This window comes from Sorex araneus, chromosome 9, assembly GCF_027595985.1.
Source record: "Sorex araneus isolate mSorAra2 chromosome 9, mSorAra2.pri, whole genome shotgun sequence".
NCBI classification, from domain to species: Eukaryota; Metazoa; Chordata; class Mammalia; order Eulipotyphla; family Soricidae; genus Sorex; species Sorex araneus.
The window spans coordinates 22,247,258-22,274,134 of NC_073310.1; the positions used below are offsets into that span (position 1 = coordinate 22,247,258).

The 26,877-nt window shown below is 41.9% G+C and overlaps 4 gene segments (V, D, J or C); all 4 read left to right on the plus strand.

Annotated features, from left to right (window-relative positions):
* The first annotated feature begins 3,208 nt into the window (after nucleotides 1–3,208).
* Nucleotides 3,209–3,791, plus strand: LOC101539128 (immunoglobulin lambda variable 2-18-like). The segment is given in 2 exon segments: nucleotides 3,209–3,254; nucleotides 3,379–3,791. Coding segments are annotated over 2 exon segments (459 nt in total).
* Nucleotides 3,792–9,849: 6,058 nt separating this feature from the next.
* Nucleotides 9,850–11,646, plus strand: LOC101539401 (immunoglobulin lambda variable 2-18-like). The segment is given in 3 exon segments: nucleotides 9,850–9,895; nucleotides 10,009–10,291; nucleotides 11,571–11,646. Coding segments are annotated over 3 exon segments (405 nt in total).
* A 3,877-nt stretch (nucleotides 11,647–15,523) lies between these two features.
* Nucleotides 15,524–19,608, plus strand: LOC129407132 (immunoglobulin lambda variable 2-8-like). The segment is given in 3 exon segments: nucleotides 15,524–15,569; nucleotides 15,682–15,974; nucleotides 19,558–19,608. Coding segments are annotated over 3 exon segments (390 nt in total).
* Nucleotides 19,609–25,545: 5,937 nt separating this feature from the next.
* On the plus strand, nucleotides 25,546–26,083 carry LOC129407087 (immunoglobulin lambda variable 2-18-like). The segment is given in 2 exon segments: nucleotides 25,546–25,591; nucleotides 25,704–26,083. Coding segments are annotated over 2 exon segments (426 nt in total).
* The last annotated feature ends 794 nt before the right edge of the window (nucleotides 26,084–26,877 follow it).

Sequence of the window (26,877 nt, forward strand, 5' to 3'; positions counted from 1 at the left end):
TATGATCCACATTTTCAGTTACTCAAATAACTCTCCTCTGAGTGTTCTCATGGCTTTCAGCTGCATAGCACTGCATTGTAGCACTGTCCTCCCATTGTTCATCGATTTATGTTTAACGTAATGTCTCCATTATGAGACTTGTCGTTACTGTTTTTTGCATATCAAACATGCCATGGATAGCTTGCCAGGCTCCTCCGCGCAGGCCGAATGCTCTCAGTAGCTTGCTGGGCTCTCCCAGAGGGACACAGGAATGAACTCGGGTCAGCCACGTTCGAGGCAAACGCTCTACCCTCTGTGCTATCACTCCAGTCCTTCAGCTGCGTAGGGTAGAGAAAAAGTGAATAAACGTAGTAGAGTGAAGAGGAACCTGTGGGTGAATATTTATTTGACTCGACAGTAAAGTGGGTATCTTTTAAAAATTGATGAATTTATAGTTCTCATTTCCTTTCCCCGTTAGTGTTTTTAGTGGTTGTGGTTGATATCAAAGGCTTTTTATCACACTATGGTGCTTTCACCATTAGTTATGTTGCTCATTAAGGCCATACATTCAGCATTGGAGATCTCTGGTTCTCTCTTCCTCATGAAAATATTAATATCTTATAGAATTGCTTTGCTGGAGAGATAGCACAGCAGTAGGGTGTTTGCCTTGCAAGCGGCTGACCGGATCCATTTCCTCTGCCCCTCTCGGTAGCCCGGCAAGCTACAGAGAGTACCTCGCCCACACAGCAGAGCCTGGCAAGCTACCAGAGGTATATTCAATATGCCAAGAACAGTAACAAGTCTCACAATGGAGACATTACTGGTGCCTGCTCGAGCAAATCGATGAGCAACTAGATGATAGTAACAGTGACAGTGATATTACTGCTCATCATTTGATGTTCCTATTAGCTTTACTGTGCACATCACCTGGAATTTATATTGCAGAAAATCTCTTCTGGTTCCAGGATCCAGACAACAAATCTGCCAATCTGAAACAAGAGAACTTCCAGAATCATGTTCATGGCATGCGATGGCAGCAGGATTTGAGCTTGGAGCCTTACTCATGCAAGGCAGACATTCTGTATTAGAAAATGTCAGAACTGAAAAAAATTAAAAGAAAAAACCAAAATGTGAGAAATAAAAAGTAGTTTTCCAAGCCTTTCCCTATCCCTCTCCTACCCTTTCTATTTAAATATTGTGGTTAAAAAAGTTGATAACAAGGCCGCCAATATTTGTTTTTAGAGGCAGTCAATATTCCAAGACAAATCACACCACCATTGTCACCTTTTCTCTACAATTGTCTCCATTTTCCCAACCAGCTTTCAATCATACCCCATAGCAGGCACACAATAATTTATTTTATGCAGCCTTTTGCTACTAAATGAGTAATAGAAAGATCAAAAATGATTTCAGTATAAGAAAATTTGTGAAAATTGTATGTCATCATTGGTATATTAAGACCCTGTCTTAGGGTTTGCTAAGCAGTTGTTGCAGTTAAGCCTTCTGTGCCATTTTTGTTACTTAGGATTGTAAGTAATGTTTGTTTGAGATTGGTTGTATTTTTCATTAGTGTACAGTCTGGTGTGCTATGACTTGGATGCTTTCCAAATTTTGGAAGGAATAATGATGAGATGTAATTTTATGTTGGTATTTACAATATTCCAGTCCAAGTATGGAGTGATAGGACAGCCAGTAGGCATTTGCCTTCCATTTGGCCGACCCAGGTTTGATTCCTTCATCCCTGTCGGAGAGCCCAGCAAGCTACTGAGAGTATCCTGCCCATACAGCAGAGCCTTCAAATTACCGGTGGTATATTTGACATGCCAAAAACAGTAACAACAAGTCTCACAATGGAGATACTACTGGTTCCCATTCAAGCAAATCAATAAACAACAGGACAACAGTGCTACATGCAGTGCATTCACAATACAGGCTGGGGAGGTGGAATTATATTCACATATCATTTTTATCGAGAGATTGATGTATCACAGACCTATATATTTATTAGCTCACTGACTCAAAGGAAGACCAAGGATGTTGAAACCATAAGTATATCAATATATGGTATTATATATAGTAGTATATATTCTATTCATTATATAATATTTAATATTATATATCATATATACTATATGGTACATAGTATTATAATCACTATATAAGGTAGCACAGTAGCACTGTCATCCCATTGTTCATGGATTAGTTTGAGTGGGCACCAGTAACATCTCCATTGAGACTTGCTGTTACTGTTTTTGGCATATCAAGTATGCCACTAGTAGATTGCCATGTTCTGCCGTATGGGCGGGTTACTCTTGATAGCTTTCTGGGCTCTTTGAGAGGGATGGAGGAATCAAACCCAAGTCAGCCTCATGCAAGGCAAATGCCCTACCCACTGTGTTAGTACTACAGCCCTTATAAAGTAAAATAGAATAAAATATTGTATAATAGAAATTCATAAGAAGTAACTCACTCTGTATATACAAAGGTACAAAACTGAGCTTATACTTCTCTCTTTTGCTCTTACTACTGTCATTTAAATGCCAAAATGCAGTACACAATTTACTGTCTTGACTCTTGTTGAATGAGAGTTGGAGAGAGGAAATTGATAATGACAAGTTGAAGAATGCAAAGGCAACATTGGGAGACACAAATGGGAGTCTCATTCCTTGTGTTTTTCTGTATTGCTGTTTATTGCTCGGACTTCCTCGATTTGGAGCATCCCTATGGTGGGTAGGTGAGTGCTCCAGTGATCAAGCTGCCTGAGGAATTCCATAATGCACATGTTCCAGCACAGACAAGTGTGGCAGGGAGCAGTGAAATGTGTGTACTTTGTAGTCCCAAAAGTAAGAGATCACCAGAGCAAGTTTTCATTTTTCAGAGGTAGTAACTAACTTTTCTTAAAAAAATAACTTTTAGTATGAACCCCCAATTGAGGGAACATCTAGCAGTGCCCCAGACTTATTTGTTCATGGAGACATTGTCACATCCCAGCATAGTATAAGACACAGACATCATGAACACGAGGGGTTTCAGCACATTTATTATTCTCTGTAAATCTGAGACATCTAGAGTCCAAGGCCAGGCCAGAGAAGGGTGAGCAGAGGCAGGTGCAGGAAGCAGCTTTGCATGCAGGCCCCTCCCTTCTCTGGGGCAGGGGAGGGATAAGAGCTGGCAGAGAGCCAGGCCCAGGGTTGGGGTGTCAGCAGGCAGCACTCTGGGCATCTCCATCATGACCTGGGCTCTTCTCCTGCTCAGCCTCCTCAGTCAGGGCCCAGGTGAGGCTCAGGGAAGGGACCCTGGGAACATGTGCACTCACCCTTCCTCCATTCCTCATGCTCACCTGGGCCCAGCTTGAGCTCACAAGAGTGGGTTTTTTTTTCATTTTTTCTCTCTATTTAGGGACTCTGGCCCAGTCTGCTCTGAATCAGCCTCCCTCAGTGTCTGGGACTCTAGGACAGACAGTCACCATCTCCTGTACAGGAACCAGCGATGACATTGGGAGATATGATGATGTTTCCTGGTACCAGCAGCAGGAGGGCACAGCCCCCAAAATGCTCATTTACAAAGTTAACATTCAGCCATCCGGGATCCCTGATCGCTTCTCTGGCTCCAAGTCTGGCAACACAGCGACCCTGACCATCTCTGGGCTCAAGCCTGAAGATGAGGCTGATTACTACTGTGGTTCCTACAGAGCTTTTAACAAACTCACAGTGGTTCATGATCACAGGGAAGTGAGACAAAAACCTGCTCAGTGTTCCTCAAGCTCCTTTAATTCTGATAGACATTTCTGCTTTATCAATAATTATTTTTAAATTAAGTAATTTTAAACTACTGAGTTTCTATTTTTATTTATTTATTTTTCCTTTTTTGGTCACACCCTGCAATGCACAGGGGTTACTCCTGGCTCATGCCCTCAGGAATTACTCCAGGCAGTGCTCAGGGGACCATATGGGATGCTGGGAATCGAACCTGGGTGGGCCGCGTGCAAGGCAAACGCCCTACCCACTGTGCTATCACTCCAGCCCCCAAACTACTGAGTTTTTAAAATGATAATATTCTCCATATTCTTTTGGATTTATTAATTTTTAAATAATTTTTCTTATTTCCCGTTTCTTACATTTTTAATTATTCTCATTGAATATGTATGGATACATAGTCATGAATGACAATAAATTTATGAACTTCTTTGTATAATCTGCATATTTACCCAAAATTTTGAAAGTTTTTGATAGAATGTGCATTTCATAAATTTATTCTTTAAGACATGTAATGCACTGTTTTCCTATAATTTTCACTTTGAAGAATTCATTAACATTTACTCCATAATATAGTCATCTTCCTAAGGAAACTCTTTGAATATCATCAGTTTCTCCCAATATTCTTCCTCATCTGGAATTTACCCCAAAATGTTCTTTTATTCTGTGTCAATGGACTTATCTTCTTTCATTTCATATTAATAGTTTCATAAATGATGGCTTTTACTTTTCTTAATTATCACAATATTTTCTTGGGGTATTAATTCCTAAGTCAAACCAATCTCTTTGTAGTGGATAAGTAATATTTCTTGTTATGACTATAATTAATTTACCAATTTATTTATCACTTGATAAATAAATTAATAAAATTAGGAATCAATTCCTGGTGTTCTCTTCCACAATGCAGAAGAAAACTGGCACTTTCAAATCTTGAGCAAGAGCATCCTAAGTTCACATGACCATCGATGACAAGGAGTAGAGTTGGCCTGATTTGGAGGGAAGTTTTGAAGTTTATTCTGGTTGGTTATGTCTTAATAGGAACTTCTGAGACAGTCGTATATGGGAGGCAGAATGTGAGGTCTTTTCCTCCTCTGTTTTTAAGTTTATTCAATCTCTCTAGAACTGTTAATGCATGGCGCATGTTGCAGACTACTGAAGATTCTGAGACAAGGGATTCATGGGAATCATCTTTTACAGAAGATCAGGAAAAATGTGAAGGCAAATGAGAGATTCTACTGGGTTCAAGTGGACTCTCTTCACTGAGGACATGAGAATTTGGTTCTCTTACAACCCATCCAGGGTCCCCTGGCAAGACCACAGCCACCTACTCTTTCACAACTGGAAAACAAGTACATCTAGGATGACCCATTTTTGGAACTCTAAATGTGTCAGTGTGAAATAAATGAGAAAACAAAAGTATGTCAAAGAGATTAAACCGCTTAGTTTCCTCTCCTTTACAGTTGCCCCCATCTAGTCTGTTGAGGGACATGAAAGTTCATGAAAGGAACTTGGATATTTTCCCAGTTTCATTAAAATCTTTTCCTTCTCTAATCACTTAGATTTGAGACAAGTTCTCAGCCTTTAACATACAGCATTGAGGATTCTGTCCAGACTGAGCTCACATTTGCAGCCTTCATCATCTAAAATAAGATAGATATGTTTCACCCAGGCACTATTACTACTTAGGGGATTTTTTATTTATTTATTTTTAATTCTTTTATTGATTCACCATGTGTGGAAAGTTACAAATCTTTCATGTTTAAGTCTCAGTTATACAATGCTCAAAACCCATATGCACATATTCCACCACCAAGAATCACGATATACCTCCCCTTAGGGAATTTTTTAGGTGGGTGAATTCCTTCAAATATTGGTCTAGGGGCTGGAGTGATAGCACAGTGGGTAGGGCATTTGCCTTGCATGTGGCCGACCCTGGTTCGATTCCCAGCATCCCATTTGGTCCCCTGAGCACAGCCGGGGGTGATTCCTGAGTGTAAGAGCCAGGAGTAATCCCTGTGCATCACCAGGTGTTACCTAAAAAGCAATATATATATTGGTTTGACTGATTTCCAAACCTTTCTCTTCTAGAAAAATTCACAGTCATCCTTGGGATCACAGAAATCTTGCCTCTGACAGCTATGAGGACAGATTGTTTAAGGATACAGAATAGGAGGCACAGGGATGAAAGTCAGGTGTCCTTTGTGAACAATAGACACAGGCCAAGACATGCCTAGTGGTGGAGCTTTATTCCAATCCAGAGCACTTCTGCTTCTACAGGCAGAACATAGATTTCCCTTCGTACTTTCAATTACATGGTTTTCCTTCCGTTCTAGTCTATGTCTTGCATGGGTGTCTCTTCTTTTGATACTTTTGAAATAAGTATATTGTCTCTACATCTTGTTATTGGGTCAAGGATTCCTACAGGTTTTGTTTTATTAACAAATAACTATCCCCAGCCTTGGAATGAGGCCTTCCTGGGAACACATACCCCATGACAAAACAGTCCTGGAAAAAGCAAAAAGATTTCATGTGATATTTTCAGTCTGATTGAAGACGGAGTAAAGAGTATAAGAAGGATAGATAAAAAGTATCTTAGGACACTAACTCAAGTTGGGGTACCAAAGGAAAAAAAAGAAAGCAAAGTTACCTGCTTTCTTTGATAACTTGATGTTAGCAATCTTAGGACAGCAAGAGATAGAGGGGGCCAGAACTGGTGAGGATTTATGAGGTTTATCTTGATCCATTGATTTCCTAATGGGAACTTTTGAGACACACCATGTGGGACATTGGAAGGACAGGCATATCCCTTCTCTGTTTTTAAGTGTTTCCAATCTTTGTCTCTAAAACTGATAGTGAATGACACAAAAATACCTGATATACTGACTAGAAAATCAACTTTTACTGAAGATGATCAAGAAAAATATAAAGGACAATGAAAGATTCGGTTCGATCCAAGTAACCTCTCCTTATTGAAGATATCAGTGGTTGGCGACAGATATCCATTCTGAGAACCCAATCTTTGTTATTCTTACGCATCTTGTTGTGTTCTTCCCCAATTTCTATATTAAGAACCATAATAAACTTCTCTCTCAAATCTGGAAGAACAAGTATATTTAATGATGACCCATTTGGGGGAATAGAAATGTTTCACTGTGAAATGACTGAGAACAGGTCATGACAAAGGGTTAAATCCTCTTATTTTACTTCCCTTTACATTTGGCCCCATCTAGTCCCTAACTACAGAAACTGTTGACTGACAATAGTTCATGAAAGGAAATATTTCCCAGCTTCATTAAACCTTTTCATCTCCTAATCATTTGATCAGAGAAGCAAAGTTCTCAGCCTTCTCTGGTAACTACAGCTACTATGTCTCCAAATAAGAAAGAGTCTTCTATTTTGTGGGACATCACTCCCACTTCTGCTCCTTCTATTTGTTTTAAAATTTTTTTTTCAACCTTTTGGTGTCTGTATTGCAAGCCATAATGCTCCTTCATACAGCTTCCCTCCCCACCCCGAGCAGAGCTCCCGGAGGCTGAAGACCACTGGAACCTAGCTACAGCCATGCTGGAGGCCCCTCTTCACACGTTCGGACAGGCCTCATGCATGAAGGTACCGGCAGAGGAACCCAGGTGTGTGTAATTCCATCAACGGCCAACATCCAGAGAGAGACTGAAAAGCAAGCTCTCAGAAGAGAGTGATTCAGAGCTCCCGGAGGCTAAAGACCACTGGAACCTAGCAATACGGCCTTCAAGTTAGGCGCGCTGTAGCAATCCCAGAGCTTCTTTACCGATAATTTCAGTTATGTTATTTTTTCTTAATTACTCTTGAGTCTGAGGCTATCATGTTCAGTGTGCATTCCTTTAGGAGATGTGGTTCCTGATAATTTTTACCTTAATCAAAGTTTATATATGGGTATATACATATGTGTATATGTCTTGGTATATGACAAATATACGTATTTGCCTTCTATGCTGGTGATTTTTCTACTTTGCATATTACATTTTGATTTTATATCACTCTAGCTTCTTTTGTTTAGTATTAAATGCTGTACTTTTGGTCCATTTCAAAATATTTTCTGTATGCTTATACTCAAAGTGGACACTTTGTAGAAATTATTGTGCTGGTCTGTTCTTTCCCTTAAGTTTGTTTTGCTCTTTAGAAATATGAAAACAGGGGAAATAGGTTAAAAGGAAGTAGAAACCAATGAAGTGGTTAAAAACATAAAGGAAAGATTGACAGAGGATTTTCAGCTCAATGTAGTTTTCCACTGGTTTAGGTAATTCAATATGTGGCCACCAGGGGGAAGTCAAGACTGAGATTCTGGGAAGATCATTGCTGTGGTATTCCTGGAACTGTAGGAAGTACCAAGAGCTGCTTCTCTTTGGCCTCTGCCAGAAAGAACTATTAGTGGGCTCACTAATTTGGTGTTTCTTCTTGAATTAGACAGTATAGGCTGGAAAACAGGAAGTTCACTGTTTTTAATTTTACTTTAAAAACAAGAGCTTCCCTCATGAGTTTTCTCTGGTTAACATTTCAGTTACTAGAAGCTAGGTTTTTTTTTTTTTCTTTTCTTTTTGGGTCACACCCGGCGTTACTCCTGGCTCTGCACTCAGAAATTCCTCCTGGCAGTGCTCAGGGGACCATATGGGATGCTGGGAATTGAACTCGGATTGGCCACATGTAAGGCAAACGCCCTACCCGCTGTGCTATCACTCCAGCCTGTTCTCGGGGTTTACTGCAGTATTTGGGTGGGAAAATGGTGCTCTGAGTTCATTATAGCTTTAGTTGAATTTGATGTAAAATATATTATTAAATTGAGGTTTTTGTGTGCTTTTTTTGTTAGGTTTTTGAATTACAGCTCACTGTTCTTTCCCTTCTTTGTTACTGTTGTGGTTGTGTGATGCCTAAGGGTTGCAGACACACTGTGTTGCTTTCACATTCACTAGTTAGTGATACTGGGGTCACATGTCGCAGTTAAATTCTCATGCACTCAGAGCTTTGAGAACTATGCTCAGGGCATATGGTGGCACCAGTAGTCAAACTTGAATCCTTACTACTGTAGGAAGTAGTTTTAATCAGTTAGGTAGACCACAGACCCAAGACTCAATTTTAGACACATATATTAGAAAAAAGTAAAAACTGGAACACAATTTTACAGTCTTTTGAATAGAATAACAAGGGAGTATAATTTTGTATCAGTTTTCAGTGTACAGGATGGAGGGCAAGGATTTATATTCATATAACATCTATTTAGAGAGAGTTCTGTGTCGTATTCCTATGAATTCACTGATCTGAAGGGAGCCAAATATCAAGAAACTCATATATGGTCTAATAGATATGTACAGAATAATATGGAAAGAGGTCTTGGATAATGTAAATTTATAAAAAATATTACATAATATAAAAAATATTACAAAAGATACATAACTGTGCCCATACTTTTCACTTTGTCTCTATTTCATATTACTCTTTCCATATAATGCATACTATAGGATATATAATTCATAGTCTTGACTCTAGTTGAGTAGGTGAGTAAGCTAAGAGCGACCATGCTGCCTCAGGTTCCACAGAATAGACACTTTGACATAAACAAATATAATTTGGGGCTGTGAGCAGAGCGTTTCTGGAAGGAACAGTTCCAACAAAAAGCAAAAGCCTAGGGCTAATCTTTAATGAATGGGTAAACAAAATTATGTAACGGAAAGAGAATATGAAATAAGGGCCAGTTCCCAACAGAGGGCATTCTTAAAAGGATCTGAGTTCTCAGTTATCACAGAAAAAGATTTTTGTTACAACAGAGACCTGGAAGACAAGGAGGTCCTGAACATGAGGGGTTTTAACACATTCATCCTCCTCCGCCAATCAAGTAAAAATAATTCTTAATTCTGAGAAAAATATGATCAGGAGAAATTTTTTTCTGATAGGTCTGCTGTCAAGAAGTCCTGAGACATCTGGAGTCCAAGGCCAGGCCAGAGAGGGGTGAGCAGAGGCAGGTGCAGGAAGCAGCTTTGCATGCAGGCCCCTCCCTTCTCTGGGGCAGGGCAGGGATAAGAGCTGGCAGAGAGCCAGGCCCAGGGTTGGGGTGTCAGCAGGCAGCACTCTGGGCATCTCCATCATGACCTGGGCTCTTCTCCTGCTCAGCCTCCTCAGTCAGGGCCCAGGTGAGGCTCAGGGAAGGGACCCTGGGAACACCTGGGCTCACCCATTATCTCTCCTCCTTAGGTTCATCCAGAACAAGCCTGAACTCACCAGAGTTTTATTTCTCTTTATTCAGGAATCAGGGCCCAGAATGTCCTGACTCAGCCTCCCTCAGTGTCTGGGACTCCAGGACAGACAGTCACCATCTCCTGTACAGGAACCAGCAATGACATTGGAGCATATAACTATGTCTCCTGGTACCAGCAGCAGGAGGGCACAGCCCCCAAAATGCTGATATATGATGTCAATAATCGGCCGTCAGGGATCCCTGATCGCTTTTCTGGCTCCAAGTCTGGCAACACAGCGACCCTGACCATCTCTGGGCTCAAGCCTGAGGATGAGGCTGATTACTACTGTGGCTTACCCAGGATAGGTGGCACACGCACAGTGGTTCATGCTCATAGGGAAGTGAGACAAAAACCTGCTCTGAGTCATCTTATCCTCTTTCCCTTCTGAACTTAGATTTTCATTTGTTTTTATATTTATTTTGAAATTGAATGATTACAAACTTAAGATTTCTAATTTTTTAAAAAATAGTAACATTTGTGTAATCCCATCAACAGCCAACATCCAGAGACTTAAAAGCAAGCTCCCAGAAGAGAGCTATGCAGAGAGTCTCTTGCCCGCATGCCTGGCTGTCTTCTCCGGGGCCCTTCAGAGGGGATGGGCTCCAGCTTCCCTCCCTGCCCCGAGCAGAGCTTCTGGCGGCCTAAGACCACCGGAACCTAGCTATAGCCATGCTCGAGGCCCCTCTCCACACGTTCGGACAGGCCTCATGCATGAAGTTACTGGCAGAGGAACCCAGATGTGTGTAATCCCATCAACTGCCAACATCCAGAGACTTAAAAGTAAGCTCCCAGAAGCAATATCTTGTAGCCTACTTCTCCCTCTGGGAGAAACTGGCAATCCTCTGAGAGTTTCCTGCCCACATGGGACAGCCTTGCAAGCTTCCCATGGTGTATTCATATGCTAAAACCCGTAACTAGCTGGATCTCATTCCCCTGACACTGAAAGAGCCCCCAGTGCGACATCCTTGGGAGGGCTGAGTCGAGAGAGACTTCTAAGATCTCAGGGAAAGGACGAATGGAGAGGTTACTTAGCCCGCTTGAGAAATCGATGATTAACGGGATTTTGTGATCGTGATCATGAATAATATTCCCAAAATTCTTTCGTATGTCGTCTATTTGTTGCTCTTTATATTTGTTTCTAATTCTCTCTGAATGTGTATGGCATGCAAGCATGCACAAAAATAAAGTCATAAACTGTTTGAGATAATCTGGATATTCACCTATAGAAGTGGAGAGTTTTCGGATAGAATTGCCATCCCATAATTTCATTCCTTTAAGATGTGTTCTTGGGGCTGGAGTGATAACACAGCAGGTAGGGCATTTGCCTTGCATGTGGCCAACCCGGGTTCGAATCCCAGCATCCCATATTGTCCCCCAAGCACCGCCAGGAGTAATTCCTGAGTTCATGAGCCAGGAGTGACCCCTGTGCATCACCGGGTGTGACCCAAAAAGCAAAAAAGAAAAAAGATGTGTTCTTATAGTCTCACCTTGATACATCTATTAATATTTTTATACCATAATATATTTCTCCTCTTAAATAAAGAAACTTCCTACAAACCATCAGTTCTTTCCAATATTTCTCCTCCTCAACTCTCTACATAAAAAAAAAAAAAGTACAGTCCATGTCAACACATTTGCCTTGTTAGGAGTTCATATATTCCTGTTAGGGCTTCATATAGAGTATTAGTTGTTTAATTTTTCTTGGTGATCTCAATATTTTCTAGGTTCATTCATCCTGAAACCTACATAAATCAATTGTTACAGAGAAATAATAATTCCTTTTATGACTATCATTCATTTGTCCCTTGATAAGGTAATCAATGAATAAAATTAAGCGCCAATTTCTGGTGTTTTCATTCACAACACACAAGCAAAATAGACACTTTGAAATCTTTTAAATAGGACTATCCAGAAGCAAACTGAAAGTTTGAAATGTGAACATGACTAAGTGCTGTGGAATTTGGACGTCCAGAAACTTCAGAATCTTTAGAACTGTGATGAGTCTGCAGAAACCTTAATGAAGCTGTGAAGTTTGGTCCTAAGCAGTCAGCATGGCGGCAGCAGTGTCCAGTGGTGCGACTGCAGGAGCTCTGGTAGCAGGGAACATGGCTTGCCCCCATCCACACGGAGCCCCAGATTTTAAGCAGGGGAGACCAGTGTGTCTAGGAATTTCAGCTGCTTGTTTTGCATTTCTTCCGAGGTTTAGGTTGTGAATCTGAAGTTCAAGGCTGGTGGGTGAGTCAACATGACAGAGATTGTCACTGTATGCTTATATTTAAAACGAGCACTTTGCTGTAATCACTGTATCACTGTCATCCTGTTGTTCATTGATTTGCTCGAGCGGTACCAGTAACGTCTCCATTCTGAGACTTGTTACTGGTTTTGGCATATCGAATATTACACGGCTAGCTTGCAGGGCTTTGCCCTGCGGGCAAGATATCTTCGGTAGCTTGCCAGGCTCACTTTAAAAAATAAATAAAATAAAAATGAAATAGAAGGCCATAAAATGGACACTTTGTTGAAATCATTTGTTTTTATTTTCTTTTAATTTACTTTGTCTTTTTTGGATTCTGAAGACCAGGGAAAGAAGGTAGAAAAAGACTAGAAAGAATCGAGGTGGTTTTCTATCCTTTCCCCCCAAGTATTACTGTTTCCCAACATAGAAGAAAAGAGAGGGAATGGAGGAGAGGATTTTCAGCTCATTTGTGCTTTTCCAACTGTGCTTTTTATCTTTTGTGTCACACCCAGTGATGCTCAGGGGTTACTCCTGGCTAATCCTGGCTCTGCACTCAGGAATTACTCCTTTTGGTGCTCAGGGGACCATATGGGATGCTGGGAATTGAAACTGGGTCGGCCATGTGCAAGGTAAACACCAGCGGGTAGGGCATTTGCCTTGTATGCAACTGACCCGGGTTTGATTCCTCCGTCCCTCTTGGAGAGCCTGGCAAGCTACTGAGAGTATCCTGCCTGCATAGCTGAGTCTGGCGAGATACCCATGGCGTATTCGATATGCCAAAAACAGTAACAACAAGTCTCACAATGGAGACGTTATTGGTGCCACTCGAGCAAATGATGAAGAAAGGGAGTTCAGTGCTACAGTGCCACAGTGCTTTTTATCAGTCTTTGTAATGAAGTTTGTGGCCACCAGGTGGAGGTAAAGAGCTTGGTCGGGGAAATTCATTGCTGTAGTTTATCCTGAACATTAGAAGTATCCTGAACTGTATGATGTACCAAGAACTGCCTATCCTTTGCTCTTCCTAGAAGAAATATGGGTGGGTGTACTAGTTTGGCCTGAATGAACGGTTTGAAGCTCTTCCTGTTCCTGGAGCGAGCAGATACCACTGGGCTACACTAGCACACGACAGGGACAAATGGAGATGTTACTGGAGCCCGCTCGAGCAAATCGAAGATCAATGGGATGACAAGTGATACAAGTACTACTTTTGTGGCTATTTTTGAATCCAGAGACACAAAATGGGAGACAGAAAGTTCAGGACCTTTGATGTTGCTTCAAATCCAGGAGTTTCCCTCATGATACACATTTTATGACCCACATATTGAGTTACTCAAATAGCTGTCCCCTCTCTGTGTGCTCTCAGGGTTTTCTGCTGCGTAGGATGCAGAAATGTTGGTGTGAGCTCCCTACAGCTGGAGTGCAATCTGACGCTGAGTGTATTGTTTAACTTGACACTAAGGACGGTGTTTAAAAAAATTTTTTTTGAACTTATGGTTTTCTTTTCCTTCTTTGTTGCTCTAGTAGTGGTAGGTGTGTGATGTCTAAGGGTTCAAAACACACTGACTATGGTGCTTTCACATTTAGTCATGTTGCCTACTGGGCCACATATCAGATTTTAGTGCTCACACACACAGCACTGTGATCCCTGTGGCAGTGTTATCCTGGTGCAAGAGTTCACGTGTCTCTTCGTACTGCTCATCGTGGGTTACAGCTGTTCATTTTGGTGTTCACACCCACCTGGATGTTGTACTGCAGAAAATCCCTTATGGTGCTCGGATTCCGGCAGCAAAGCTGCCAATTTGAAACAGCAGAGCTTCCAAGATCCTGTTCAGGACGTGCAGTGGCACCAGACATCAACCTGGAAGACTTACTCATACCAGACAGGCCCTGTAACCAGTGAGCTAGTCTACAGACACTAACTCAGGTTTAGACCACAGGTATTAGAAAATGTGCAAATTAAAGAAAAAGCAAAAGACTAAATATTAGAGATTGAAGATAATTTTACAAGCTTTTGAAAGGAATAAAGAGGGTCTAAAATTTTATGTGAACTTTACACAGTGGAGAGGTGGGTTTATTCTAATATATTATTTATATAGAGAGATTTATGTATCACTCACCTATACATTCACTGCTTCACTGTGTTAAAGGAAGCTCAGAATATTGCAACTCCCCTGTGACCTAATAAATGTATATGAGGTAAAATACAATAAGATATTGGACAATATAAATATCTCACTGTGTATATACAAAGGTACATAATTGCCTTGCATGCAGCTGACCCAGGTTTGATTCCTCTCGGAGAGCCCGGCAAGCTATCAAGAGCAAGCTACCACCCACACGGAAGAGCCTGGCAAACTATCCGTTGTGTATTTGATATGCCAAAAACAGTAACAACAAGTCTCACAATGGAGATGTTACTGGTGCCCGCTTGAGCAAATCGATAAACAATGGGATGACAGTGATACAAGCGCTACGTAATTGAGTATGCATTTCTCCCAGTGTCTGTCACTACTATCTCCTATAATGCCAATAATAGAATATATAATTTATAGTCTTGAGTCTCTTGTTGAATCAGTGTTGGGAAGTAAAAGTTGACAAGTTTAAGGAATGCAAAGATGGCATTGTGAGACACAAATGGGAGTATCTTCCTTGTGCTTTTGTTTATTGCTCAGGCTCCCTCACTCCAGAGCATTGATGTGGTAATTACCTCAGTGGTCTGAGTGACCAAGGTACCTGAGGAATTGTATTCTGTAGCTGTCTCAGCACAAACATTTGTGATGCGTGCAAAGAAACATGTGTACCTAGGAGGCCCCACAAGACACTGATCACCAAGAGCAAGTGTTAGAGAGATGAGCAACTAAATATTCCTAATGGTAGACAGCAAAATGAAGCCTGGCTTTAGACAGAAAGTACTCCCTAGGGGTGCCCCAGGCTTGTGTTTACATGGAGAGAGAGTCACAACACAGCAGAGACCCAGAAGACACAAGAAGTCTTGGACACGAAGGACTTCAGCACATTTATTATTCTCTGTAAATCAAGTATCAAGAAATCTTTATTCTGGGAAAAATAATGTCAGAAGAATTATTTTTCTAGATATCTTTGATATCAAAATTTATCAGATATCTGGAGTCCCAGGCCAGGCCAGAGAGGGGTGAGCAGAGGCAGGTGCAGGAAGCAGCTTTGCATGCAGGCCCCTCCCTTCTCTGGGGCAGGGCAGGGATAAGAGCTGGCAGAGAGCCAGGCCCAGGGTTGGGGTGTCAGCAGGCAGCACTCTGGGCATCCCCATCATGACCTGGGCTCTTCTCCTGCTCAGCCTCCTCAGCCAGGGCCCAGGTGAGGTTTAGGAAAGGGATCTGGGCATATCTGGGCTCACCCTCTGTCTTCCTGCCTCAGGTTTATCCAGAATCAGCCTGAACTCACCAGTGTTTTGTTTCTCTTTCTTCAGGAACCTGGGCCCAGAATGTCCTGACTCAGCCTCCCTCAGTGTCTGGGACTCCAGGACAGACAGTCACCATCTCCTGTACAGGAACCAGCAATGACATTGGGAGATATAGCTATGTCTCCTGGTACCAGCAGCAGGAGGGCACAGCCCTCAAAATGCTGATTTATAATGTCAACAATCGGCCTTCAGGGATCCCTGATCGCTTCTCTGGCTCCAAGTCTGGCAAGACAGCGACCCTGACCATCTCTGGGCTCAGGCCTGAGGACGAGGCTGATTATTACTGTGGCTCTTACAGCAAAGTTAGCACTCGCACAGTGGTTCACACTCATAGGGAAGTGAGTTAAAAACCTGCTCAGTGTTCCCTTCCCTTCAATTTTGAACTTAGATTTCATTTGTTTACATGATTATTTTAGACTTGAATAATTATAAATAATTACAAAATGACAATTTTTAGGAATCATAAGGAGCACTTAAGTAAATACCTTCCATATTTGGTTAAAGAGGGGAGCAAGAGAGGACCTTAGTGAAAGAAATCAGATCAGGAGAAGATTGGCATGATATAAATGGAAAAACCTAGGGAATACCTCACTCTCTTTAGGGCACGTGTCTGATTTAAAAGTTCCAAACTTTTAATCTGATGCTTTTCTTCTTCACCTAAGTTTTCCAGGGACCTCTTAGTTTAAAAGGCACAATACTTTTTTTTTTTTTCCCTTCCTAGATCTGAGACATTTTTAGCTATAAAAGGCTAATTGAAATCATTATTTAAAATCCACTGAGAAGCTTAAGGGACTTTTGAAAATAGAGTGAGTGAATAGAACAAATAATGTGTCTGCCAACCCTTGGAGCACAGGCTGCTGGCCCTCTCCTGAGACTGGGGTGCCTGGCTCAGCGTCTTCCAGCTGTTGTCCCACTTGCTTTTGTTCTAGGGCCATACCCAGCAGTGCTCAGGGACTTTCTGGCTCTGAGCTCAAGAGTGACCCCTGGCTTGGGGAGTAAGGGGAGTGGGGGCATGGTTGTGGCTCATATGCCTTGTCAGGGATTAACCTTAGCTCAGCTGCATGCAAGGCAAGTGCTTTCCCCACTGTCCTATCTCTCCAGCCCCAGCTGTTGTCCCCTTTGACCAAAGCAGGCTGTCCGCTGAGCTAGGGCCAGATTATGCGGACCCTGTGAAACTGAATGTGCAGTGGATCAGGGGGGAAAGCCTCCAAAACTGCACGGCCTTTCATGCAACAGACCTGGCTTCAATCCCCATCATCCCACAGAGTTCCCCCAAGCCCCACCAGGAGTAAGCCCCAAGCATTGCCATGTGGCCCGCCCCACCCCCCAAAATAAAACGTTATACTATAAAATACTGTCATCATTTTATTTAGAGAATGTCTTGAGTAGGTGACCTGGGTTTCTCAGGCTTGGAGATAACCCCAGAGTCCCACCCACTTTTTGTTCTTCAAATGAGGAACTTCACAAAAGCCTGGCCATGCGCATGAATTGATCCTTTTTTTATTCTCCTCATAGTGTATTAGAATTGTATGACTATCACCAGCCAATTTTAGAACGTTTGTAGTCTTTATCAGTTATAGGTACAAGTTCCTTGCTTGGGAAGTCTTGTTCCTTTTTCTTCTTCTGGCAGCTGCCTCCCTTCCATGTGGTATCAGCAGCGTCCTGTAGGATCTGGGGTTTGTGTCCTGTTTTTTTGGTTTCTCGTTGTGCTTTCAAGGATTGTAATGTTTCAGTGTGCATCGATCTTTATCTTTCTTTGTTGTTGACTAATATTCCAGTGTGTTTTATTTATCAGTTGATGGACACAGGCCATTTCTTTGTGGTTATTATGAATAACACTTCTGGGAACATTTGTGTTTCTGTTTTTGATTTTGATCATGTCGGTTTTTATTTCTCTTACACAAATAGGAGTAGAATTGCTAGGCCCTATTTGAGGAACTGCCAGACCATTCTCTGAAGTGACCACACAGTCTACGTTTTTATCGACCATTTCTGATTTCTCCATATCCCAGTCAATGCTTGTTATTATCTGTCTCTTTTTTTTAATATTATAGCTTCCTACTGGGTGCAAAGCGGTTTCTCATTGTGATTTAGATGTACATTTCCCTGATGGCTAATGATGTGGATCATTTTTTTCATGTGCTTCTTGAAAATTTGTATGTGGGGCCAGATCAATAGCACAGTAGGTAGGGTGCTTTCTTTGCACATGATCAACCCAGGTTTAATTCCTGGCACCCGATATGGTCCCCTGAGCACAAGAATAAGACCTGAGCACAGGGGTCCTCCCCCCGCCCCCCAGAAAAGCCAAAAAGAACAACAAATAAAAGTTTTTGTATACCATCTTTGGAGAAATATGTATTCTGGTCCAAAATAGCTGGATCCATTCTGATCTAGCCTATTTTCAATTAGTAATTTATCTTTTTACTATTAAGTTGCTATTATTATTATTATTATTATTATTATTATTAATATCAAGGTCACTCTCCACACATTTGGATGAGCCTCATGCATGAAGGAACTGGCAGAGGAACCCAGGTGTGTGGGACCCGGGGCCAAGATCTCCAAGGCAGCTCGGATTGAGACTGGGCCTCTTCCACCCAGATTCCCCATTTTCCAGTTGCTAGGCAGTCACACCCAGAAATTTCCCCAGTGCCGTGTATTCCCATCAATGGCCAACATCCAGAGACTATAAAACCAAGCTCCCGGAAGCATGAACATGACATCTGATCGCCTAGTTCTCCCACTTGCAGAATCTGGCAAGCTACTGAGAGTTTACTGCCTGCATGGGGGAGAGCCGGGCAAGCTCCCTGTAGTGTATTCATATACCAAATACAGTAACAATGATGGGTCCCATTCCCCTGACCCTGAAGAGCCTCTAATGAAGCATCACGAGTAAAAAGAGGCTGCTAAAATCTCAGGACTAGGATGAATGGAGACATTACTGGGCCTGCTAGAGCAAACTGATGATCAATGGGATGACAGTGATGCAGTGATTATTTCCTATTTACCAATTTTAAACAATCAAATGTGTTTGCTGCTCCTTACAATTCTTTCACATCTCTCTGAATATATATGGGCATGGAGGCATGCAAAACAATACATTTATAATCTCTATAAAAGCTCTATTTCAGCACAGCGGGTAGGGTGTTTGCCTTGCATGTGACCGACCAGGTTTGATTTGTCTGTCCCTCTTGGAAAGCCTGGCAAGCTACTGAGAGTATCCCACCTGCACGGCAGAGTCTAGCAAGCTGCCCATGGCATATTTGATATGCCAAAAACAGTAACAACAAGTCTCACAATGGAGGCATTACTGGTGCCTGCTCCAGCAAATTGATGAACAATGGGATGACAGTGTCACAGTGCGGTGCTATTAAAATGGTATATACAGATAATCTCTATATCTACCCATAGATCTCAAGGTCTCTAAAATATAAATCACATTCCATAAAGTCAATCCTTTTAAACATGTATTCATTATTTTCCTATATTCTCACATTGATACTTAAATTGCAATTTTTCTTCCATAATATTTATCTTCCTAAAGAATCTTATTATATATTATCATTATATACATTATATATCATCATTTATATACCACTTCCCAGTACCATCTCTCACAATCCTTCCTCCTCACATCTCACCATAAAAAAATTACATTTCATGTCAATGCATTTGCCTGCTTTTGTTATTTTATATTGAAAGGTTTTATAAATTATGTTGTAGTCTGTAGAATTTGTCTTAGTTATCATAATGTTTTCTAGATTCACTTAGCTTGAAAACTATGGTCACCCTCTTCTTATGGATGAATAATAGTGCTTTTTATTGCTATAATTTATTTTGCTAATTTCTTTATCATTTGCTCTTCATCAAGGAATGGCATTAGGAATGAATTCCTGGTGTTTTTCCCAATCTGGCAGCAAATTGACACTTTGAAATCTTGAGCAGACTATCTTAAGCCGCCCACGAAACATCTCATGATATAAAATACACTTTCAAGGAAATTTCATTTTCATATTCTGCTGGCAAGGAACAATCATGGTGATTTAATCATGGGCAGAAATAAAGCCCCACAGAACCAGGTAAGCAGAACTTTGTGACCTTGGACTCTAGGCTCAAGGAGACCTGGAAACAAGATCCTCTGTCTGCCTCCTCCAATCTCTGGCTCCTTAGGGAGGGGTCAAACCCAGACGCCCCACACTACCCAAGCCAGATAAATACCTCACTGGCTGACCCCCACTACCTCCACTACCCAGCCACCGCCACACTCCAGGCCACGCGACACACCATAAGACACTTAATACCTATTTTCCATAATTCCAGAACCATATTTCATAGGGTTCAAATATGGTGTAAACCATGGGAACACCTCTAAGGGCGATTGGAGACTGCCCTAAAAGCCTCCATCCCTCTCGAAGAGCCCAGCAAGCTACTGAGAGTACCCCGCCCGCACGGCAGAGCCTGGCAAGCTACCTGTGGCGTATTTGATATGCCAAAGACAGTAACAACAATGGGCCTCATTCACCTGACACAGAAAGAGCCCCCAATATGGCAGCTTTAAGAAGATGAGCTAGGAGAGGCTGAAAAAAATATCAGGGATGAACTAAACTGCCAAAACGAAGAAAGACTAAAATGACTGTCTGTACTTTCAACGCATGTACACTGGCATCAGAAGCATCCATCGAGGACCTGATGGTGCAAGCGCAGAAGATCAAGTACTACATCATTGGTTTGTGTTACCACCCCATGTGATTGCTATATAAACTAAGACTGTAGGAGAAGTAAGGGAGAACACACAGAAGCGTAGGAGAACACACAGAAGCACAGGAGAACATACAGAAGCACGGAGAACACACAGAAGCAGGGGAGACACAGAAGCACGGGAGAAGACACAGAAGTACTGGAGAAGACATAGAAGACGGAAGAAGCAGCAGAACGGGAACGGAGATTGGAATAAACTGCAATTGCCTGGCACTCGTTCCTTCCTTCACCTGCCCATCTCCATTAGCCTCCCCGGGGTGGGGGAAGCATCGTAAGACTACCCAACTTGGGCAGCAGGAGAAATAGAGCCCTGCAGCCCCCCTGTTCTTTGTGAGCACACATCTGGTGTCCCTAGGTGGGCACGAACCACCAACCTTTTGGTTAACAGCCGCTGTGTGTTCACAAAGAACAGAAATTTTTTGAGGTCGCATAGTGGTACGCTATTTAACCTGAATATTCATATGGAGATGGTTCTAGACCACCAAGTGCTTCATCCCTTGCACACCCATACTATATCTTGGAAACTCACAATCTCCTAATCATTTAGATAGAGAAACAGCCTTCTCAGGGAAATACAATTGCCGTGTCTTTAAGCAAGAAAGATTCTTCTTTTTTTTATGGCATATCACTCCTTGTATTTGAAGGTACTGATACAATTGCACATAACTACCAGGAGCATATGGCCTTATAATTAGGCCATCTGTAGAGATCCCAGCTTGGACCCTTTTACCTATAATTTCACTTACGTTGTTTTTTTAATTACTCTTCAGACTATCATATTCGGTGTGCATTCCTCTAGGAATATGAGTTTTCTGATAATTTTAACTTTATCAAAGTTTATATATACAATGTATAATTACATATATATCTTCTATGCTGTTGATTTTTCTCTTTGGTATATTACCCTTTTATATTATATCACCACATCTTCTTTTAATAAATTTTTATTTTATATTTTTGCTTTTTGGGTCACATCCAGCGATGTACAGGGGTTACTCCTGTCTTTACACTCAGAAATTACTCCTGGCAGTATTCAGGGATTTAAGAATCAAACCCAGGTCAGCCACATTCAAGGCATATGGCCACCTGTTGTACCTATCGCTCCAGTCCTTTTAATTAATATTTTATGTTATACTTAAGGCCCATTTCTAAAATATTTTCTGTATGCTTATATTTAAAGTGGACACTTTGTAGAAATCATTGGGTTGGTCTGTTATTTCCCTCTAAGTTTGTTTTGCTTTTTAGAAATGTAAGAACAAGGGTAAAGGGTTAGGAGGGTAGTAGAAAATAATGAAGTGGTTAAAAACATAAAGAAAAGACTGAGAAGGACAGAGAATTTCCAGCTCAATGCACTTTTCCACCAGTTTAGGTAATGCAACATTTGGCCGCCAGGGGGAAGTCAAGACCGGGATTCTGGGAAGATCATTGCTGTGGTTTACCTGGAACTGTATGAAGTACCAAGAGCTGCTTCTCCTTCACCTCTGCCAGGAAGCACTATGGGTGGGTGCACTAAATTGATGGGTCTTTTTTATTTTTTTAGTTCTGAAGTATGGACTGGAAAACAGCCAGTTCATTGTTTTTAATGTTGCTTTAAAAGCAAGAGTTTAAAGCTATTCCTGTGTGTTGTTAGGGATTCCTGCAGCATTGGGTGGGGAAATGGTGTTCTGAGGTCACTATAGCTTCAGTGGAATTTGATGCTGGATATATTAAATTGACATTTTCGTGGGGTTTTCGGTTAGATTTTTGGATGATATTTCACGCTTTCCCTTCTTTGTTGCTGTTGTAGCATCTTAGATGCCTAAGGGTGTAGACACACTGACTTTGCTGTTTTCACATTTAGTTGTGATGATCACTGGGGCCACACATCATATTTAAGTACTCACACAGTCAGAGCTCCAAGTATTATGCTCAGGGCTTAACGGTGGCACCAAGAGTCAAACTTGAATTATTACTCCTGCAAGGAAGAAATTTTAATCAGTGAGGTAGGCCACAGACCCAAAACTCAATTTTAGACACATACACTAGAAGAAAGTCAAAACTGGAAGATTATTTTCATGAACTTTTGAATGCAATAATAAGGGGGAACAATTTTATATCAGTTTTCAGTTTACAGCATGGAGGGGAAGGGTTCATATTCACATACCATCTATTTAGAGAGATTTGTGTATCTTATACCCATGAATCCACTGATCTAAAGGGAGCCCAAGAACATTTGAGAAATTCATATGTGGTCCAATAGATATGTATAGAATAATATGGAATGATGTCTTGGGAAATGTAAATTTATAAAAAATATCACTTTGTATACATGAAAAGATACATAATTGTGCCCACACTTTTCACTTTGTCTCTTTCTGCTTCACATTGCTCTCTCCAAATAATGCATTATATAGGACCTGTCATTCATAGTCTTGTCTCTAGTTCAGAGTCATTCTAGTTTTTGACTCTGGGTCAGAGTTGTAGAGAAGAAAATTACAAGTTGAAATGCAAGGGGAAGAAATTAGGGGATGCCAACTCAGACCTAGGATTATGACTCCATGTTTGTTACTAGAATTCCCCCATGTCTGAGCATCTCTATGGTGGATAAGTAAGCTAAGAGCGACCAAGGTGACTCAAAAATTGCACAACAAATATGATTTGGGGCTGTGAGCAGAGCTCATCTGGAGGGAATAGTTCCCACCAGCAAACAAAAGCCTAGAGCAGAATCCTTAAACAATGGGTAAATAAAACTACCAAGCAGGGAAGAGAACCTGAAATAAAGACAGATACCCAGCAGAGTACACTTTCTTTTCATTTTTTTTAACAATTAATAAGTTTTATTCTCTTAACTTTCTCTTAGAATAATGATTAGTGGTCATTTAAAGCTCAAAACTCTACAATATATACAGCATAAACAAAAACTACATATTTAGAAGTTTTAAATTATAGGTTAGAAAGCATGGTTACAATAGTACTAATGTTTATGGTTTTGCTGTAGTTACAGTACTCACTACTAGCAAAGTAACCCTCATCACTGCTCATATGTTGCTTTTAGTCCTCCACTTCCCACCTTTGTGTGGTAATCTCAGGGGTTTTTTTAATTAAAAATTGTTTACATAATGTAGGAGTACTGCTATTTGTTCAGCCATTGATTAAGCTGATTGATTTAGGCATGAACTCCACATTACTTCTTTCTCTCTTTTTTTTTTTTTTGTACAACGTGAGATAGAGTTACAAAGCTTTCATGTTTAAGATTCAGCCATACATTGATGGAACACCCATCCCTCCACCAGTGCACATTTTCCACCACCAATGTCCCCAGTATCCCCGTTGGATCAACTGCCCCCACAACACTCACACATCCAAGTCCTCACCATGCCTCTATGGGAGACAATTTCCCCAATCCTCTTTGTCTAATTTGAAACATTATGTTTCACTCAAAATTTCCCACCACCATTGACACCTACCAGTCAGGGGAAAACGCTAGATAATTTATTTTCCATTGCTAATTTTGAATATCATGAGAGTTCAAGCAACTGTAATTAGTCGCACTAATCCATTTTGGGATTCATTTGGGAGTCTGTGAGCCAGGCTGTCAGTGCACTAAGTTGGCACTAGGAGGCAAACTGTGGGTGTGACAGTCAACCTGCTTGGAGACAGAGCCCAGGTCTTCTGCCACCATGCAGCCTGAAGATTCAGTCCTGGAACCCGAATACCTGGGCCTCGCTTGTGGAAGCTCTTGGTCACCGGGATTCCAACTGGAGTAGGCAGGGAGAGTGCACCTGCTCCATCTGGAGTGCCCTCGTGAAATTGGCTTGGTATGGGGCCCGGAGAGATCTCTGCTGTTGTGGTATCTTCTGGTACTTGCTGCTGTGTCTCTGGGCCCAGGTCGTTGGTGAGCTAAGATCCACATTACAAAATTTTCAGCAGATTATATCTTGGTGAGGTCCATCCTGAGACAGTGGAGTCAGGCTGGGGTATGGGGGTGATTTTGGATTGTGGAAAAAAGCACCTTCCAGGGGGTCTGCTTGGGCAGGCACAGGCCAACCTGCCTCTGCTCCAATTTACCCCAGTCTGTTCAGCCATGCAAGAGTCCAAACTAATTGCAGCTTTTGATCTCTTTTGAAATTTATTCAAGGGTCTCTGAAGTAAAGCCAGCAGTAGAGCTTAAAGTGTGGCACTGGAGTTGGTTCGTGGGGGTGACTGCCAGTGCTTCCATGTGTATTGGGAAGTGGGAGGAGGTAGCCCATCCCAACTCTGAAAAAGCCTGGAGATTTCAGTCACAAAAACCACATACCAAAATTTTCAGCAGATTATCTTGGTGAGGCCTGTACTGAGACAGTGGAGTATGGAGGTGATTTTGGATTATGGAAGCAAGTGGCTCCTGGGGGCTCTGCTTGGGTGGGCCAACAGGCCAACCTGCCCCCCTCTGATTTACCCCAGTCTCATCAGCCATGTATGGGTCCAAGATTAACTGTGGCATTTGATCTCTTTTGAGATTTATTTATGGGTCTCTGAAATAAGGCCAATAAATGAGATTGTATACCTGAGCTGGAGGTGGTTTGTGGGCATAGTTCCCACATACCTAACTTTTGTTAGTTCAATTTCTTTGTAAACTTGATCCCAAGTTGTTGGGGTCTGGCCAAAGGCACAGCGGCAATTTTGGGGTATCAGAAAGCCAGAAGGCACCATCAGGCCGCTGATGCACACACCCCGCAAGTACAAGTTGACCTGTTGGTGGCACCATATCCCTGGAGGACACTTTCAAGAGTAGCTGCGTCCTAAGTTACCACAGAGAAAGACTCACATTACAACAGAGACCTAGAAGACAAGGAGGTCATGAACATGAGAGGTTTTAGCACATCTATTCTCCTCTGGAACTCAGGGAAAAATAATTCTTAACTCTTAATAAATATTGATAACAGAGATTATTTTCTGATAGGTCTGCTGTCAAGAAATCCTGAGACATCTGGAGTCCAAGGCCAGGCCAGAGAGGGGTGAGCAGAGGCAGGTGCAGGAAGCAGCTTTGCATGCAGGCCCCTCCCTTCTCTGGGGCAGGGGAGGGATAAGAGCTGGCAGAGAGCCAGGCCCAGGGTTGGGGTGTCAGCAGGCAGCACTCTGGGCATCCCCATCATGACCTGGGCTCTTCTCCTGCTCAGCCTCCTCAGTCAGGGCCCAGGTGAGGTTTAGGAAAGGGATCTGGGCATATCTGGGCTCATCCTCTGTCTTCCTGCCTCAGGTTTATCCAGAATCAGCCTGAACTCACCAGTGTTTTGTTTCTCTTTCTTCAGGAACCTGGGCCCAGAATGTCCTGACTCAGCCTCCCTCAGTGTCTGGGACTCAGGGACAGTCAGTCACCATCTCCTGTACAGGAACCAGCAATGACATTGGGACATATAGCTCTGTCTCCTGGGTCCAGCAGCAGGACAGCACAACCCCAAAAATACTAATTTATGGTGTCAACACTCGGCCATCAGGGATCCCTGATCGCTTCTCTGGCTCCAAGTCTGGCAACACAGCGACCCTGACCATCTCTGGGCTCAAGCCTGAAGACGAGGCTGATTACTACTGTGGCTCCTACAGAAGGGGTGGCACCAGCACAGTGGTTCACACTCATAGGGAAGTGAGACAAAAACCTGCTCTGAGGCATCTCTTCCTCCTTCCCTTCTGAACTGGATAATCTGTATATCTACCTATAGAGTTGGAGAGCTTTGGATAAAATTGGCATCCCATAATTTCAGTCCTCTAAGACATGTCTTCTTATAGTGTCACCTTGATGCATCCACTAACATTTTTATTTCATAATACATTTCTCCTCTTAAAGAAGCATCCTACATATCATCAATTCTTTCCAATATTTATCCTCCTCAACTCTCTATATAAAAAATATTTACAGTCCATATCAACACATTTGCCTTGTTAGTTCATATATTCCTGTTAAGGCTTCATATAGAGTATTAGTTATTTAAGTTTTCTTAATGATCTCAATATTTTCTAGGTTCATTCATCCTGCAACCTACATAAATCAATTGTTACAGAGAAATAGTAATTCCTTTCATGACTATAATTCATTTGACACTTGATAAATTAATCAATGAATAAATTAAGCACCAATTTCTGGTGTTTTCATTCACAACATACAAGCAAATAGACTCTTGAAATCTTTTAAATAGGACTGTCCAGAAGCAAACTGAAGCAAATTCAAACGTGAACACTACTAAGTGCTGTGGATTTGCAGGTCCAGAAAATTCAGGATCTGTAGAACTGGGATGAGTCTGCAGGAACCTTAGTGAAGCCATGAAGTTAGATCCTAAGCAGTCGGCATGGCGGTAGTAGTGTCAAGTAGAGCGACCTCAGAATCTTTGGTAGGGGGGAGCATGGCCTGCCCCCATGCTCGGGGTGCCTGGGATTTAAGCAGGGGAAACCAGTGTGTCTATGAATTTCAGTTGCTTGACTTGCATTTCC